At 32.1% G+C, this 20,377-nt stretch overlaps 1 protein-coding gene across 4 annotated transcripts in view; it reads right to left on the bottom strand.

Annotated features, from left to right (window-relative positions):
- The window catches only part of Prkacb (protein kinase, cAMP-dependent, catalytic, beta), a 109,835-nt gene that overhangs the window by 26,933 nt on the left and 62,525 nt on the right, over nt 1-20,377 (bottom strand). For all 4 annotated transcript variants that reach the window (XM_013018311.1, XM_013018310.1, XM_013018313.1 and 1 more), the window contains exons 2-4: nt 5,506-5,567; nt 3,721-3,849; nt 73-171 (exon numbers count right to left, since the gene is read on the bottom strand). In XM_013018311.1, the coding sequence (XP_012873765.1) occupies nt 73-171; nt 3,721-3,849; nt 5,506-5,567 (290 nt within the window). The remainder of the gene's footprint in view (nt 1-72; nt 172-3,720; nt 3,850-5,505; nt 5,568-20,377) is intronic.

Below are 20,377 nucleotides of genomic sequence, written 5' to 3'. Positions count from 1 at the left end.
TTGTCAAAGTGGAATTATTTAGAAGTTCACATTTCTGGAAAAAAATGTTACCTAGATATTACTAAAATTTACCTTAAAAGAGTACTCCAGTCGGACAAGAAAAGGAAAATTCACTGCCTGTAATATTCTTTTTTCATTCAAAGTATGCTCTATTTGCTTCAGTTTAACAACCTGTCACCAAGAGATAAGATATGTTTTAGTATATTTGAAGAGAATTCAAAACTTATAATCATTATAAAAGTATTTCTATATAATAGTAAACTTGAATAAGTAAAATTTTAGGCTTGAGGAAGAAATATAATTATTGCTATGTAATTTTATAAGATTCAAATGAGCAAAGCCTAATAGTGAAGAACATCAACTATGAATTAAGGTAAAAAGTAAGGACTAAGTAGAGATAAGAAATAGATAAATTAGAATTACTTTAAAAGTTACTTTAAAAGCTGAAGTTATAAGGAAGTCAACCAATTGAGCATGAATAAGAAAAATAATTAAAAATACCAGCCAGTTACTGTTATTCTGAAAAAAATTAGAGGCAAACAATACTGAATTGATTGACAGTGAGAAAAATCTATGTGCTAGCCTAGCCTTCTATTCAGCTCCTTCTAAATGAGGAGTTTTCTTTCAACACTTGGAGCCTTACTTTCTGAAGTCCAGAACATCAAGTAGTTTAGTTGCTACTATTCACATTTTAACTATTTTCAGAACCAGTTAGTATAGAATTATTGTAATAAATTATATAACATTGGTTGGAGAATTCTTGTTTGTATTTAATTTTCACATTATGATGGACCAAATTTTTAATTAGGCATAAACAATGTGTCATCTTGTGAAATAAGTAATGAATCCATGAATACATGCGTAAGTGGGGCTTTCTCCATTATAGCCCTATACCAACGATGTATGTGTGGGATATAATATAATTAAAGCTAGAAAGAATCGTATGTAAGTAAATAAATACATAAACAAGTAGATGGGTAAGGGAAATGAAAACATTGTTGGCAGTAAAGTAGGCAAATTAGTAAAGGTGAAAAGTCTGGGACTATGGAACCATGTTGTTGTAAATGCCAGTTGAAATCAATTGAGGATCAAACTAGTAGTGGTAAAAAGGATCTTTAAAATGCCGCTCTTGTGGCTTGAACTCGGCCTGGGCACTGGTTATGAGCTTTTGTGCTCAAGACTAGCACTCGACAACTTGAGCCACAGCTCTACTTCTGGCTTTTGGTGGTTAATTGGAGAGAAGAGTTTCACAGACTTTCCTGCTCAGGCTGGCTTCAAAACATGAACCTCAGTGGCTTTATGGCTCAAGTGGTAGAGTGCTCGCCTTGAGCGCCCAGGCCCAGAGTTCAAGCCCCAGGACGGCCAAAAACAAAACAAAACAAAAAACATGAACCTCAAATTTCGGATTCCTGGGGAGCTAGGATTATAAATAGCAATACATTTTGAAAGCAAAAATTAATAAGGAAGAAAGGCATAGAAATCAGATAAGCCTAGATCAAATTCTTGGTTCAACTACAACTCTTAGCTCTTTGGCAATAGAAAACTACTGAAATAGCAAGATTACTAGTATTAAAGGAGGAATAAAGCCATACAAAGTTGTGAATACACACTGGAACAACATAAAAGACTAAGCAATACTTGACCATAGCACAGAGTAAGACATGTGACGGTCTTAATTCTTTCCTTTACCTTCCCCAAGATGGGACAGGCAAGCCAGTTTAATTGGAAGATTTCTTATATCTTTTCTACATAGTTTAAAGCATAAGATGACATACTTTATATCCAACATTCTACAAAGAAAATCATTTATTATAAACTCCTTTAAAAAGATAATATATCAGGAGGAAGCTAGACAAAGCATCCAATAAATGGTTTAATAAGTTTTCAAAAAAATCTGCTTAAATTAGAAGTAGAAATCTTAAGGAATTGAGGATGGGGGATAAAAATGCATAGGGGAGGTATACAGAATAAGAAGTTTAGAGATCATCCAGAGCCTAGAGATTAGCAATCCTTAGAGAATAGAGGGTGGGGTGGGGACAAAATAAAACAAGAAAAGAGGTAAAAAAGGAAAAACTCAAAGAGATAGGAAAATGAGGTTCCAAATGCTGGGCACAGATGTTGTCAAGGGAGTGGTCATCACAGTCATTGGCTCTTGAAAGGTCAAATCAGATGAGCAACAGGTCTACTGAACATGGTGGTTAGGTCACTGAATGGTGACACCAGGCAGAGTCATTTCAGCAGAGCACTTAGAGGTGGGTAAACTGTTGTGGGTTGAAGAATAATAGGAAGTGTGTTGTTGACAGGGTAACTACACTATTTTTCTCAGGAAGCATGGTTGGAAAGATATATAAATGAGGGAGGCAGACAAAGATGTGCAAATAAACGTGTGTATTTACTATTTAATTTTAGAGACAGCCATTTCCTTTTTCTATTAGATATTAGTTTGCTTTTAATTAGAATAAAGACTGGACTGAAATCTCAGACTAATCTACTACTATAGATACTGGTTATATATAATTATATAAAAACATATTAGAGTCTGAAGACAGCATAAAATACAAACTATTCTAATAAGTTTATACTAATTACATGTTAAACAGTGGGTTAGTAAATAAAACACTATTATAAGGGTTCTAAATATCTGTTTTTACTTTTGAAAATGTGAGCATTAGAAAATTTAAAATATAATCATGGCTGGAAAGCATCAGTAGCCATATCTTAACTCTGGTTACCAGTGAGCAGTACTTCCTTCACACTTTCCTACCTATATCTCAGTAAGTCAAAAAGTCACATCTTAACTCATAACAAAACATCACACAACACATCTTAACACATAATAAGTCTAAGATAACACAAGATTTACTACAATTCTATTTCCTTCTCTTAATTGTTAAGATGATTACTTGGAAAATAAGACCTTAAGATTTAGAGCCTAAAATGCTTAGCTTTTTAAATTTAATTTTATTGTCAAGGTGAGGTACAGAGGGGTTCACAGTTAACATAAATAAAGTAGTGAGTACATTTCTTGTCAAACATTGTTACCCTCCCTCATTTTTCTCCCACTTTCCTTCCCCCTCCCCCAGTTGTAAAGTTCATTTCCAACATGTTGTCTTGTGAGTATTACTTTTGCATTGGTTCATCCTTTGTCCTTTGTCCCACCATTTTGTTGTTCCCCTTCCCTTCCCTAATTCAGACAAATGTATATAGAGAATGCTTAGTTTTCCTAATTCTTTCAGTATACCAGTATGTGATAAATAACTTGAATTGTGTTTATAGTATGTAGTTTTACAAGTTTTCCCTGTTTTGTCTGAAATTTTAAATTTACAAAACCCAATTACATTAAATAAGTCATAAAATAAAACTGTTAAATTTTGCATCAAATTAAGAATTGGTTTCTACATTTTTCCACAGTGCAATGAAAATGCTTGTTTTATACATGTTGAATGCAATAATTTGTTAGTAAATATATATATGTATATATATTTACTATATACTTATCTATTTACTATATATAGTTAACATATATATGAACCATTTATAAATAACTATTGAAATAACAAATCTCCATATAATAAAACAATATAGTCACAATAAATAAGAATAGGAAATAAATGCAACAATAAGATTATTTAAAGATATCAGTGGTAGGCCATCCTAATTCATCTACTTAAGTCTACTTGGCAAAGGCTACCCTACATGTAAGCAATGAAAAGCACTAACCTTCTGCTTATCTAAGATCTTCATAGCGTAATACTGTTCAGTGGCTTTATGTTTCACCAACATGACTCTTCCAAATGAACCTGTTCCAAGGGTTTTTTTCCTTTCAAAATCCTCAAGCCCAGCATTATTCTTACAAATGCATGGAAACATAAATTAAATTTAAAATTAGAATTTTCTCTAAGAAGGCTGTAATCATTTAGTAATGTATAGCAATCATGGAAAATTTAACTTATAACTATCCATTCAGAAGAAAATATAAAAAGATAATTTAGATTCCAGGTTATTAAGTCTATCTTTCCCCTTGAATAAGAAAGGATCTAATAACAGAAAAGAGAAACATTACAAAACAGAGCATGAAAGTCAACTGAAATATTATAAGGGAATTTACAATATAAAATTCTAGTACTTGATTCATAATAAATTCTACTTTTAATAATTTATGAATTGACCAGTAATATATTGATGAAAAGAGTCATGCAAAGCTTACTGTCTTTGTGCACTTGTAAATAATTATAAAAAATGGCAAGCTGAGAGATGAGAGCTCTTTTCATTGGAGTTACCTCTGAAAAAAACACTTTTACTTCAGTTGTGTGTTTATACTAGCCTATAGATCAGATAATAATAACATGAGAGAAAGCCTAGTGGCTTTCTCTCTGGTGCCATAATAACACAGTATTACCTAAAACTGTAACAATAAGGAAAGTGTTCCTCATCTCACAAAGAAGCAAAAGCTAGAGTCTCAGAACAATAATCAAACTCTTTTTTTCTCCTTGAATAGATGTTTTGTTACATGCAAGCAAACAGCTTTGTTTGGCTTTGACTACAGCATAGAAGCAAAGAATTAGAAGCAGCAATCTATTGAATTTGTTGCTGCCACAACAAAATGAAAATTACTGGGAACAAATTATGTGCTAAATAGCAACAAGTAGTAATTGCTGACCCATTTGTTTAATAAGTTTCATTACTAAGATATTCATGAAGATCTCAGCAAAAATATTTCCAAGGCTTAGTCTGTGGTATTTAGCTTTAAAAAGATGTGTTGCAATACAATTCTTAAATATGTGAAAAATCTGCACAGCTACTGAAGCTTACTATCATTGAATTTAATTTCCAGTACAAATAAAATCTTGCTTTAAAAGACATCAGTTTCTCGTTTAATCTCTAGAAAAGGAAATCAACCCTTCTAACTTATACCATTTGCTTCATCATGTCAATCTACATTTATTGATATTGTTTGCCAATGAAAAAAGGCCCTTAAAATTGTGATTAAATTCATTTTATGGATCAATATCTGACTTTTAGCTTTACCTACATAAATGAATTGAAATGTTTAGTACTATCCAACCAAACAACAGAAATAATCTCATTGATATACAATAGATACCTCTTTATGTTAATCATTTTCATTTGTGCAATAAAAGCATGCCATCTTCCTCATTCTCTTAATATTTCATGTCACACATGTCTAACATTTTACACTTACAATATCTTAGTGTATATAATCAAAATGCAATTAAAATTAATATATTAGAAAGTATCCAGAGGGTATAGCAACTTGGAATTACTATAAAAATTTATATTTAGGTAGTATATAAGAAGTCAGTTCCTTCTCCAATTTAGGTATACAATTATTAATTAAAAATGATACAATTGCCATTTTAAGCTTACATATACTAATGCCATTTGAAAATAAAATTTTCTGTAGTAGCAAACTACTTTGAAAAGAATTAAGACTGTACTTAACACGGAAATTTTAAACTGCAGAAAAAAGTAAATATTCCTTACCGGAGGAGGATTCTCCCACTTTTTCAGAAAGTCTTCTTTTGCTTTGGCTAGAAATTCTTTCACTGAAAATAGACATAAAAAGAAATATTGTCTTATAATTAATATTACTTATACAAATATTTATATTACTCACAAATCTTCTTTAAAAAGACAGACATATCAACCACTGTCATAAGAAGTATATTCCTTACTGTGATAGATTAATTAGCTATTTAGAGTTTCTAAACACAAAGCACTTTCTTATATTGCTAAAAATGTCTAATATTCTATATTGGGATCACTTTTGTGAATTTGAAATCTAAGAACAGTACTGCTCCTGAAAACAACTTATAATGTAATGTAACAGAAAACAAATGTAACAGAAAGTAAATATAACAGAAATTCATCCAGTATAAAATAGTGATTTTAAAATAAGCCAGCAGCAATATTAACAGACATTTGGACACAAGACATTTGGACAACATGAATGTTTTCATTTGTGGAGTTTTAAAAATAATTGGTTTTGATAAAAGGCTGCTTTCAGGTAGACAATATGTTATTAGATTTGTGTTTCCTCTACAAGCAGAAAGAAAGAACAAGAAATGGCAGACTAAGAGACACAAAGGATATCCTCAAAGGCTTAAAAAAATGGAACAAAACATTAGCCAAAAACATAAACAACTTTAAAATCTTATCCTAAGTTTGGAATAAAAACTAAATATTGAATGCTTTCATACATACTAGTAATAGCCATACTAATTAAACCGGTGGCTTTAAGTTTTAAATTCGCTAATTAAATGATGAACTATTAAAAAGCATTCCTGCTTTTCACTGTCTTCCCACATATTTACTAGCAATGGTTTGTTTCAAAACAACTTCAGGTGTTTTAAAAATAAGTAATAGGAAAAAAGTTCCAAAAGATAAAATAACAACAACAAGTAGTTTTACTCTAATGTTAGGAATCAGAATAATATCTGATTACATAATAATCAATTACTTTAATGTTGTTTTGGTTAAGAAAATTAAGAACACTTTCCTATCTGAATCTATAAATAAAGAAGAAATGATGTGTACATTCACAAACAGACACATGGACTGAAAAAAAACACAATTTAAATACTGTTAAAATGGCAATCAGCTGGAAAATACAAAGTTAGAATGACACATAGGCAATTATTTAAGAAGTAGTGAGTGATAATGATGAAAAGACAGAATTAGTGGTGAAAGTGTAGGCTCTTTAAAATCCCAAATTATGTGGCAGTTTGAAGCAAGGCATTTTAGGACACAAATGGTTATTTTTCTCTTTATCCTTAATGTAATACCTTTGGGAAAACAGTAGAATTAATAAAAAAGGCTATTGGTATTCTAAGTGTGCTGCTCCTTCAAAATGATGTTGATATCAATAGCAGACATTCGTTTTCAGGTAATACTAGAGAATGAATTTCTGAAGACACTGTGATTACTTTTCCTAAGTACCAATTTAGAAAATTTGAGAAAATTAGAATCTTTATATAAGCACCAGAACAATGAATCAAATAGTTATAACTAATTATCTAAATGAGATCAAATTCCTTCCAGAATTTAGAAAATTCTTATGTTTTTTTGGAGTTTAGGGTAATCCAAGTCATCTTACTTACAAAGTTCACATACTAGTTACAATTGAAGAGTGGCTTTATGAGTAAGATTTTATTAATTTATTCTGACGTAGAATAGACATATCTGAACCTTGACATTAAAATGACAACTATAAAATAAAAAAAATTATGGCAAAATGTAACTATGATTGTTAAAGGCACTACAATTTGTGGTTCTTAAAATATATCATTAATTTCTTTTGAAACGTTTTAGCTATTTTTGATATGCGGAACTTTCACATCAAGTTGCAGTATAAACTGAGATGCCTGTATCATTACAGATATAATTCTGTAAAGAAAGAAAATTCAAGATTTAAAAAATTCTGCAATATCCTTTTTTAGTTTCTCCTGTTATTTTATGCTAAATGGATCTAGGGCAAAAAAAAAGAAGCTGATCAAAGAATACAGGGCAGTATTTGCCAAAGTTGGTAAGTTGAAAAAATAGTAACCTCCTGTTGACGAGCTATCAAAAAATGTGGTGTTATTTATTTTATTCACTAATCTTAAGTTCAGAAAACTCTTTGCAATATTCTCTGTACTCATCCATGTTTTGAAGTTTACTGCAGAAAGTAAACAACAGATTTCACAAAGGTCTTATAGGAAATTTATCAAATGTGTATTAATTATTAAATTTGTGCATTGTTTCTACATACAGAGGCATTTCCCTTTAGAAGAATGATGACCATTAAAATTATGTCATTAAATAATTTATGAAGAAAATGTTCTTGAAACATGTTTTTGTCATATAAAATTATATACAAATATTAAATCTCCAGAATTAATGTGCACTACAAACATAATAAACTATTTGTAAAGATATAAACCAACAAAATGCACATCTTATAAATATAACAACATATAATTATCAAAAATAGTTTACAATATGCTTGATTATGAATAATCTTAAAAATAGACACTCCAGAACCACATATATTTGCTCTGAATCTTGTTATTTTTAAATCATTAATGAATTTAACTTCTAAATGTTTTCTCTGGCTACTATTAAGTTTCTGTTCACTGATACAACATATTAGCAAGTAGTTAATAAGACAGCAAATGGAAGAGAGCAAGATTCAAATATTAAACCCCTATCAATCCAAATAATAAGCACATACCTTGAGGTTCTCAATTTTTGAGTTCTCTTGTACTCTGATATACAAACAATACAATATTTAACCATTTAACTAATTGTGATAGCCTGAAAAGGCCAGTTTGGGGAGCTTTGGGGAATTAGAATGTGGTCTCTAATATTTCTTAACAGTGTTGTTGTAACAGGTACCTATCTACAAATAGCTAATACTACCTCTTTAGGAAAAAAAAAACACTTTGCAAATATGTTTTGTTCCATATTGGTTAATGATAGGGAAAACTAGAAACTACAAACATGAGGATATATCAAGAACTAAATCTTTATCCCAGTTACCAACGTCCATTGAAAATTAATTTATTTTCCAAATTAATTTTCTCTTCAGTTTTCATCATTTAAAAAGATGGTCACATTGCAGTTGAAAAGAAATAAGCATACCAAAGGAATCTATATGTGCACCCAGGTTTGTTTTCAGGAACATTCACCCATATTCATGATATGAAGAAAGAAGAAAGAAGAGAAAATTTATCCATTTCCATAAGTAATAAAATCAAACTTACTCCTCTCTGCCCACCTCCTTCAGTATTTTTGTATGTTACTTAAACATAAAAAGGGATTATAAAGTTCATTTTAAACATTAGAAAATTTGACTATAAAACTCAAGCAATATATCAACGTATCCCACATAATCATTATAACTGTACAATGAGTAAGACTTTCACTAACATTTAGTAACTTTATTAGGTGTTTTGGGGGTATTGTGTTAGATAAACTAGATTACTGCTTATCATGACAAGAGTATGTTGTAAGTTATACTGTTATTATCCAACTCTTATGAAAAATTTATAAATCCATTCCTATAGAAATGACAACTTATAATGAGATAAATTTTACATCACTTTTACAGTAAAAGCACAACCATAAGTTTCATTCAATGTATGTCAGACAATTATGAAGAAAACAACAGAAAATAGAACTAAAAAGAACAAATACTTCAAAGGACAAATGCACAATTAAAGTATTACATGTGTACTTTATATGCACATATGAAAACAGAACAATGAAACCTGCTGAAATTGGTTTAAGAAGGTAGAAAGAAAGACAGAGAAATGGGGGAGGTAACTTTGATTAGGATTTTTCTATGTATATATGGAAATGTCACAAAGAAATGCCCCCTGTACAACTAATATACGCTAACAAAGAAATCTCAAAGAAATATTACTGGTTTCATTCAAGATTTATAAAATCTATAAAATACTTATTAATCTGGGTAATTCAACTTAAGTGATATGCATTAATTTGCCTTCTGATGCTAAGTATAATTTCTTCTACTTCATGGTAGTGTAATTATGTTTTAAAAATATATTACATATAAAAACTGCAGTATTGAGCCAGGCACCAGTAGCTCACACCTGTAATCCTAGTTACTCAAGAGACTGAGATCTGAGGATCATGGTTCAAAGGCAGCCTGGTCAGGAAAGTCTGTGAGGCTCTTATCTCCAATTAACCACCAGAAAACAAGAAGGAGCACTGTGGCTCAAGTGGTAGAGCACTTGCCTTGAGCTGAAGAGCTCAAAGACAGCACCCAGGCCCAGAGTTCAAGCCTCACAACCGACAAAACAAACAAAAATACCCCTGCAGTATCTATATAGTAAATATAAACCATAAATATATAAAATAATACATTTTTCTTCATCAAGAAAAATAATTTTAGTTTATTATACTAGTAAACTATGACTTTATGAGAATAAAAACTTGCAAACAACCAAATAAAAAATTTTAAAGGTAACATTTGTTTTATTAAAAACTGGTTGCCTACCAGATATTTCTGAAGAGGAAGACACTCATGTACAAAAAATAAAAATTGAGTAAATTGTATTGTTAAAAATAATATATTAGCATAAGGTCATTTATGCACATTTTCTTTATATAGGAAACAATTATCTATCAACATGCATTCAAATAAGACACTTTAAAATTAAATAATAAAATAAAACTACTATAAGTAACAAAACCAATACCATTCTCATTTTCTTTAAAACAAACACTTCACTCATTGCAATAGAGCTAGTAAGAAGTAAATTTTGAAATATATATCCTGTAACTATTGTAAAATCATCTGCAAATTTTGGCTCTTCAGTCAAACTTTACAGTAGGATAGACATTGCATTACAACATATCAGTCACTGTTTTCAAAGACATTCACTTTCCAGGCATCTTACTTCCTTGATTTCAGTTTAACAATGCGTTCAACAAATACTGAACCCCCTTCAAGCATTTGGGACACTGATGTAAACCACAAAAAATAAATACTGTTAAGATCAAATCTGAATGAGGAGACACTAATGAAGGAACAAGACCATAATAAGGTGTTAGGAGAGTTTCCAAGAGGAAATGTCATGAGTAGTAAGTTAAATCATAAAAGATGACAGTATTTTGTGCTGAATCTTTAAGGATGGAGTTCTTCTAAGAGAAAAAAGTTGGAAAGGTAGATACTCTAGACTAAAATTATCTCCTATGAAAGATCATGGAGGAAAAGCATAGTTGAAGAAGAAAATGGTAACATTTACTTGTAACAGAACCATATAACTTATGAGTACACAACAGTACTAGGAGGTGACATGCATAGGCAAGCAGGAGCCCACTTAGTGAGCTACAAGTTTGCCATGCTTCTCAAGGGAGGGAAGGAAGGTGAGTAAACTTAGTTCACGGTTGCTGGACAGTATTCCTTCTGGGATACAGAAAATAAGATCACTTGCTAAGAGAGAGGGAGTGGTAAGGAGGGAATGGTGAGAGTTTGGAGGCCTGAGTACTACACCATGATGGAGCTACTGTAAGCAATAAAGCGAAGAGCTATCCCTGCAACTCCACATGGTGTATTCATTCACAACGTATCATGTGTGTGAACTTTCTTTCTCAACCTGCTCAATCCCTACCTTGGGATGCTGTGGATTTTTGAAGTCATGCAACCCATATTTGAATGAAGGCATTTCCAATAGGAATTTTATACTGAAATATTAAGCTACATTAAAAAAATGCCATAAAACTACTAGTCCTGGCAGATTGTGAAATGCTTTTTGAAATGCAGCTTTGTTCTTTATTGTTCACTGAGACTTCTTGTAGGAATAATATATCTACCAAAATTATATAGCAAAGGGTTATAGACAGTTCTGAATTCAAATACTCTTGTTGCCTGACAGAGTAGAGGCATAACTGCATCATAAAATATACATTACCAACTTAATAACAAATGATCTAATGAAATAGTTGTATCAATTTATCTTCCTACCACATCTTTGATATTCCATATCAAAGCAAATATCCATTTAGTTACTGATTATGAAATTATATCTTATTGATAGATTGGATATATAATTCTCTGTAAAATTTCATAATTTTGCCCTTGAAGTACTTATTACTTTTATTAGAAATATTCTTAGGTTCCTTAGAGCTTTGGCTATGAAACTTTTTAAAAATTGTATTCTATGCTTGCTGTCAATACACAGAACCTAGTTGATGTATATGTATATAGCAAGATTCTCCTCAATTTTTAGACAATCACAAAACATCTATAAATAATGACAATTATGACAATAATACTTTTTTATTTTCTTATTATGCTGGTTTTGCCCAACAGTGTAATGGAAACAATTTCATTTTCCTATACTTTTCTTTTAAAATGATACTAGATGCAATAAACAAATTCCAGATTATTTTCTTTCTCCTATCTCTGGAAGATTCCATACAAGGTAGAAATGTTTGGTTCTTTCAATGTTTCAATGTCCTAGGAAACTGGACAGTCCTAATTTTGTTTTTAGTCAAACTCTAATTGATTCAAATCATTGAACAGGTTTAGTTGTAATCAGTTCTTTAAAAGTACTTTGTAAAAACTCATACTTCTTATGCATCTTTATTTTTTGTTCCACTCATCATTGTTGGTGTTTCCATTAATTTTTTTTCTTGTCTCGATTAACCAAGCTACACATTTCCAACTTGTTTGCTTGACCACTCATATCACAAACATCTTTTCTGAACTGAATCATTTCAATTTACCTTTAAATCCAGTTTGGCTACATGCCCTAAATTTTTATATGTAGTTGAATTTTCTTTTTTTTAAATTTATTTTTTATTATTTATTTATTTTTTACTGTTTATTTTTTTATTGTGAGAATACAGTACAGAGGAGTTACAATTACATGGGCAAGATAACGAGCACATTTCTTATCAAGCATTGCTGCCTCCTCTTTGTTTCCCCTTCCCATACTCCCCCGTCCCAATTCTACCCACCCCACCAAAGTTGTAAAGTTCGTTTTTCGACATAATGACTTGTACATCTCATTGTTGCAATGGGTCCACCTGTATCCCTAGGTATCCCTAGTTAAACGCTTTGTTTTTCCCTTCCCCTCCACAAATTATACCAACATCAAATATAGTGAAAGCAGGGGTTATATCATGGGGGAGGGACATACAAAGCAACATAGAAATCATCTTGTAAATATGTTAGAAACAATTGCATGAAAGGACAAAAAAATAACATTTGAATACTTATCTTGGGGTTCATTCCCCTAACATCAACTTATCTGACCTTTTCTGGTTGACTCAGACATGGCTTACTTCACTTACTATAATTTTTTCCAAGTCTTTCCATTTCCTAACAAATGGGGCAATGCCATTCTTTCTGATGGAGGCATAGAATTCCATTGTGTACACATACCACATTTTCTCGATCCATTCATCTACTGAGGGGCATCTGGGTTGGTTCCAGATCAACAGAAAGCCCACGGATTGGGAAAAGATCTTCACTAGCCATACAACAGACAAGGGTGTCATATCTAAAATATACCTGGAACTTAAGAAATTAAATCCCCCCAAAACAAATCTTCAAAGACAAAACTGCCCAATAAATAAGTGGGCTAAAGACTTAAAGAGAAACTTCTCTGAAGAGGAAAGGATGGCCAATAGACACATGAAGAAATGCTCAACCTCTCTAGCCATAAAAGAAATGCAAATCTAAACAACACTGAGAGACCACCTTACCCCAGTTAGAAAGGCTATAATCAAGAACTCTAATAACAACAGATGCTGGAGGGAATGTGGACAGAATGGAGCCTTACTAGATTGTTGGTAGGAGTATAAACTTGTTTCAACCACTTTGGAAAGCAGTATGGAGATTCCTCAAAAGACTCCACATAGAGCTCCCCTATGACCCAGCAATCCCATTTTTAGGCATTTACCCAAATGATCACAAACAAGATCATACTAAAGCTACCAGCGCAGCTATGTTTATTGAAGCATTATTTACTGTAGTTGAATTTTCAACTTATGAGTTAATTCTTGATCCATAGCTATTTGAATTTAAAATTTTTTTTAGTGATTGCATTTCAGTTGGATAATTTTGATTTTGTTTTGGTGGTACTGGAGTTTAACCTTAAAATCTTGCTATTGCTAGTCAAGGCTTCTACTACCTGAGTAAGGCTCTAACATTTTTCAATTTAGTTACTTTTTTGGATAAGATCTAGCATTTTTTGCCCAGAGCTGGCCTTTTACTATGATCCTATTTCCTGTGCCTTGTGTGTAGCTGGGATTAGACATGCACCATCACCACATTTAGACTGTTGAGATGGAATTTTTTTTTTTAAACCTAGGATGGCTGTGAACCATCATGCTTTCAATCTCTACTTCCGAAGTAGCTGATAGTATGATTGCTCCATGACAATGTATTGGTTTGTTTAATTAGCCTTGTATTATAGATTGAACTTGCCTGTTTTGTAGTAAGAGACTGTAACTGTATATAAATTCTTTGCAATTTGTTGAGTATGTGTAATTAGATAACCAATTTTGGAAGCATTATACTTTTCTGATAACATGAGTAAGAATTACTTCTTTGTAAGTCTTATATTTTATAATTTCTCTTAAATAGGTCAATTTTGTTTTATATACTTGGTTAGAGGCATTCATTTTTTGACAGCAAGTGACAATTCTATTTTATGATATTCTTATGGGAGCTTGAATATTACTCTGAACACAAGTGTAGTGTGCATGTGTGTGTGTGTGTGTGTGTGTGTGTGTGTGTGTGTGTGTGTGTGTATTTTATTCTTGGATTATGAGCTTAAAGTTCAGTGTCCAAATCTTAAAGTCTTGCCAAATATAGGGTTTTGTTTGACCAAATAATGCATTTTATTGGTGGATCTCAGACCACACAATTAATTCAGATTAAAGCCTAAAATGTACTTAAGGAGAAGCAGTTGATTATCAATGGTCAGGAGAGGTATCTTACATTCATACACCCACCACCCTCCCCTGTCTCCAGGAACCCAAGCCAAGAAATCCAAGCTTTCTTTTTCCTGCAGGCTCAGCAATGGTTTTTCTAATTTATGTTTTCACTGAGGTTACAGTTCTAGGACTGGGTTTTATCTAAAGGCCTAGGAAATCACCAACTATATGGACCAATAAAACTTGTTTTCTATCTTTGTGGGGAAATTTGAAAGAACATCCCCTCAGAGCAGTCCAGGTATTTATTTATGCTCCCTTCAACAGCTCTGGTGTTTACTTGCGATTTCATTTTTTGCATCATCGGAATTTCTTTAAATTTTTATAAACTCAGAATTCACTAAAAGGAGTCTTTGCTATAGCTTTTTCAGCATTCCAAGGTGTGGTTGTACGTTTATTATTATTTCCCCCCAGAAGAATCTTTAAGATACCTGTGTATCTAATTTTGTATTTTCCCCCTATAGGACAGGTGTCACTGTTAGATATTAAGATGCAAAAACTTAGATGTTTGTAGAGCTGGATTTGTCAATCCTTGAAATTCAAATTGTTTCCACCAGTGTATATTTAGGTATTGACTGGTTACATTGTTATTTTGTCAAAACAAATGAGTTCTTTTGATCTAAATACTTAGTTGTTTGTTCAAGAGGTCTGAGAGCATGAGTTCAATCTCCAGCACCAAAAACAGTCTTCATTTTATTTTTGATTATTGTTGTTTGTTTTGTTAATCAAATTTGTTCTCTGGAGATACTAATCATATAATCTCTACAAAACCCTATACTTTTATCAAGTGTTGTTGCTTTTTTTTTTTTAAAGATTTTTGTCAAAATACAGAGAGTTTCTACCTCATCATTCTTTTCTGGTTCATTTTTCTCTTATTCTGGCAGAACATTTCAGGCTAGTTCTTCACATTATTATTTCACTTTCCTATGCTGCTTATTCTGCTTTCTACTGCCTCTAACACAGCATTCAATTCAGCAAACATCAATTATATTTTATTATAATCTTTCTATGTCACGATATTATGCTTTTTCTGCAAATCCAACCTGCTTTTCAGTCTGTTGTATTCATCCTGTTCTCCTGAGTTAGCTCATCTTTCCTTGACATTTTAAAGAATTAATTCAGTTGTTATCTGTAATTTTTCTGTTTATAACCTTTCCACACAAATATTTTCTAAATATAAATTTGTTCTCTTCCTTTTGAGGGCTGTGATTTTATTTTCTACAGGTGCATAATCTCCCTCTCTTTCCCCTTTGGCAGTAGTGGGGTTGAGCTTATGGTCTCTCATTTGTTAGGTAGGTACTCTCCTACTTGAGATACACTGAAGCCCTTCTTAGCTTTCTTTTTCAGGTTGATCTTGCCTTTTGCCCAGGATGGCCTTGAATTATGGACTTCCTACATTCCTGAATGCTTTCTGCATAGCTGAGATCACAGGCCCATGTCATCACTTCTGTGTTATTTGTTGCAATGTGATCTCACTAAATTTTTTGCCCAAGGTAAAAAACCACATTTTCTCAAGCCACGTTTCTCCCCATCTCTTCCTCCTGAGTAGTTAAAAGGACAAGTGTAAGGCACTATACCAGCCATATAAATTCACCTGTAGACTCCAGGTTGTTGTTTTTTTAAAATTATTATAAATATTCCCAAATTAGGTGGTGCTTGTTTTTTTTTTTTGGACACTCTCACTTCCCATGCAAGTAGTTAGAGTCAACAGTCTTTCATCTTATTCATATTCACATTATTAAATAATTCAATGACCTTCAGAAACTAGAATGTAGCCGTGTGGATAGAGCTCCTTCTTGGTGTGCCCCTCATATGAAGGGGGAGGGGAGGAAGCCCTATTTTTCCAACGTGGAGTAGCATAAAATGTTCTTGGTAGTCACAATATAGCTGTTTAAGAAAAATAGCAATTAATAGTGTGGCCCTCCATTCATTTTCCCCATAATCTTATGAGCCTCATCCTGCTAAGTGAGGGTGAAACATTTCTTTCTATCCCACAGACAGGCTACTCAAAATAAAACTGTCAGTTCTATTCCTGGGTAAATATACTTAACTCTAGGGCTGCTGCACTGTTTTCATGAATTTGTTCTTGTATTTTCAGTCACGTTCTAGAAAGATAAATTAAGTCAGTGCTTGTGCTCAAGAATGCAACATTCTTGAGTTTCAATGTCTTCTTCAGAGATTTGCCCTCAATTGCAGCTGGGCCAATGAGAGTTCTTGTTTAGACGGTTTTAAATTGACACCAACAATTGTACCTATTAGTGGGGTCCTATATTATGTTTCCATACTTAGATACATTGCAAAGCTTTCAAATCAGGTTAAGCATACCTATGTACATTATTTCTTTGCAACAAGAACTTAAAAATCACCCAAATAAATACTCAGTACAGTATCATCCTCTACAATTACCCAATGGGACAGTTACTTCTTCTCTAATTGAACTGTAACTCAGCACTTGTTGACTACCCTTTCTCCATCTCTCCTACTCCACCCTTTTGGTATTATTATGTTAATCATTTTTAAGTACACAGACTACAAATAAATACTAAAGATGACTAAAATCCATCTTGTATAAGGAGAAACCTATTTACACACAGTAAGGATAGTAAGGCACTACAAAAGGAACACTTTTTAATTTAATTTAAATTTTTTTTTGCCAGTCCTAAGCCTTGAACTCAGGGCCTGGACTCTGTCCTTGAGCCTCTCTATTCTCAAGGCTAGAGCTCTACCACTTGAGCCACGGTGCCACTTCTGACTTTTTCTGTTTATGTGGTACTGAGGAGTTCAACCCAGGACTTCATGCATGCTAGGCAAGCACTTTACCACTAAGCCACATTCCTAGCCTAACAATCAATTTTTTAAGTACTAGAAAGACAAGTTTGAATTGCTATAGTTCAATTTCTTAGTTTATTTTTTAATTGTCAGGCTACAAAGATGATGTGGAAATGGTAAGTAACCATGGTTTTTGTGTATTCTGAACCAAAGCACACAACTGATATTTTTCACTGATGATATAACAAAAATGTTAAAATTTATTTTTAAGATGAATATTATTTGCTCATTCATTTAGGGATATTCATGTTTGGGATAGTGAGGTAACCACTGGAAAAGTATAGATGAACCATGGCACTGTCTTTGGCTAAAAGAGTTCAAATTTAGAGATTAAAAACTGACATGCAAATATATAATTTGTATGTAACAAATAGTTGTTACTGTTTATAAGTTTGCTTTGATAGTATAGTGAAAAGAGAGTACAGACAATTACAAGCATAGTGGTACTCAGGTAGGTAACTGCTTCCACATGACCTGCTAAGACCATTGGCTTTCATTTTAGAAGCAATAGGGAATTAGAAGTGATCGTACTGAGTTAAGAAATGGGAATATTTGCAATTTACCAATTTCAGTGTGAAAAGAAACCTGGAGGATATAAAACTGAGAACTGGAAAAATAGATTGAAAAAAGATATATAGACTAAATAATCTAAAAGAATTCCTGGTGTTGATGAGATTGGAAAAAAACAGTGATTTCTGAGACATTTCTGATGTCAAATTGACAGAAATTGATGACTAAGTATATTTCTGGGGGTTATAAACAGTTATGAATGACTCTAAGCTTTCCTGTTTTTATATCCTGCACTGACAGTGAGATCATCAACAGAAGTCAGAATCAATGATGATGGAGTAGATTTAGGAAAGGAAAGAGACATTTCAGTGTTGAACTGAGCATTCAAGCAGTGGATATGATCATGCAGAGAACACAGCAGGAAAGGAAGCCAAAGGAATGTTTAATTAGCAGGAAGGAAAAAAGATTATCTTTATAGCTATTAACATACATACATGCACCATATATACATAAATACAACTGAGTTTACAAGGCCCAGCATTTACCTACTTTTTAGAAATAAAGCCACACTTCACTGGTAATTTCCATACTTTGAAATGGCCAGGGCATTTAATCTCTCATGACGTAAGTAAAAGTAGTTGAAACTGAACAATTTTGAAAAGTCAATGTCTATTTGTTATTATTTTCTATTATTATTATTATAATTTTCTAGTAGTAGAAAAGTCATGTAAAGAAAGGTAAACATCTAGCTCAGAAAGCAAAAACTATCTCTATAGTTTTTTACTGAGGGAAAAATCAAGCCATAGAGGAGCAATAACAATTTTCTTCAGCTAAAACCAACAAATCACATTGTAAGATCTTCAGAAAACATAGTAGCTATCTAAAGATTATAAGGTAATATGCCAAACTTTCAATGAGAAAACACATATTCAGATAAATTAACCAAATAATGACATCACATATCCTGAGGAATGTCACATGTTGATTTTGTAGTATTAGTCCAAATTAACAACACTAGATCAGAAATATCTACCTTCATAACAGGAAAACACTACTCCAGTCAATTTTTAATATTTCACATGTGACAATGCTCCATTAATATCCAACAGCATTCTATAAACAGATATAGAAGTGTTGAAACGCTGATGTACTACTGTATGGCAGAATAAAAATACCTATTGGTGATAATAAAGTGATTTCTAGTTACAGAAGAAAAGACTCATTGATTTTGAATTTTATCATGAAATAGCACAAACTGAACTCTCTCAGGTTTGGAATTCCAATTCTAAATCTTTTAAGTATAAATATTAGAACTTCTATGTTAAAAGAGAAACCATATAACACTTATGCTAAAAATGATATCTGAATCAAAGGTTAATTTGCAAACAGCTTCTTTTTTTAGTAAGAAAAAGATGCTAATGAGTTATGCTCTAAGCAAACATTTCTCACTCTAACAACAGGATATCTATTTTTAGCTGCAGGTTTGGCTTGAAGTGAACAGCTTTTGCCCTGTGATAAGCTGCAGTATCTACTGTAGTATGTTTCTCAAAAACCACTTCTGGAGTGGTTTAGAAAAATAAATCATAATAACTAAAGGAAGACTAGTTTTCACAAACATATTTAGTCTAATAAATAATTTTTTCCAAATAACTATTTCATACAATTTTTTAACAAAGCCTCCAAGCCAAAATGCATTTTATTTCAATAAATCATAGTTGAGAGCAACCAAAAATATCAACAAAATTTCAACCACATCTTATTACCAAGACTAGCATATTAAAAAATATAACCCATGGATGACAAAACTAACCAAAGGAAAGTTAAACTTATTATTTTAGGATTATATATTAAAATAAAATTCCCTTATTATTGTGGTTCTTCTACTTACTAATTTATAACAATTAAGAGCAGTGGCTAATGAATATAATAAATCAAACCATAAAAAATTAAAAACAGATTATTGCTTCTGAATAATAGTAATGACATTAATTATTTATAGTTCTTAGTGGTTTTTAAAACCAGTTTACTCTAATATAGCTTAATTTCAGAGCATCAACACAAACTGTAATTCACTCTAGTCTTGGCTTTTATAACCATCTCTTGAAAAAATATTTTTCTTCTTATAGTTAAATATTTTAAAAAATATATAGCTGAAGAGTCTCAGAGAGCATACTTACCACTCATGATGAAAACCAACCTTTCCAAAACATATTGCTCAAAACAACAATCCAGCAGCAAAGGGAGTTATGCTAATCTCTAGAGGTAGAAGAAGCGAAGCAATGGTGTAAACACATACACTGGAACATGCAGCACACGGAAAATGAAAAGAGCTTTCTTTTGTTTAAAAAAGCAAAGCCTCTACACGCGAAGCATAACTGCCCAGCATGAGATATCAGTAGTAAACATTAAATTCATGCTAGAGATGCATATAACGACTTAATTTCTTTCAAGCTAGTTATCCTAGCCTCCTTCATATACCTCCAGAACAACTCAAAATGGCAGGGAGAAAATTTCGAGCCAGGATGTATAAGATGTTCTCAATTATATCAGCATGAGTTGTTAC

Source organism: Dipodomys ordii, unplaced genomic scaffold (assembly GCF_000151885.1).
Source record: "Dipodomys ordii isolate 6190 unplaced genomic scaffold, Dord_2.0 Scaffold39, whole genome shotgun sequence".
In the NCBI taxonomy this organism is placed as follows: Eukaryota; Metazoa; Chordata; class Mammalia; order Rodentia; family Heteromyidae; genus Dipodomys; species Dipodomys ordii.
Note: the sequence above shows the minus strand (reverse complement) of the source record. Positions and strands in the feature narration are given on the sequence as shown.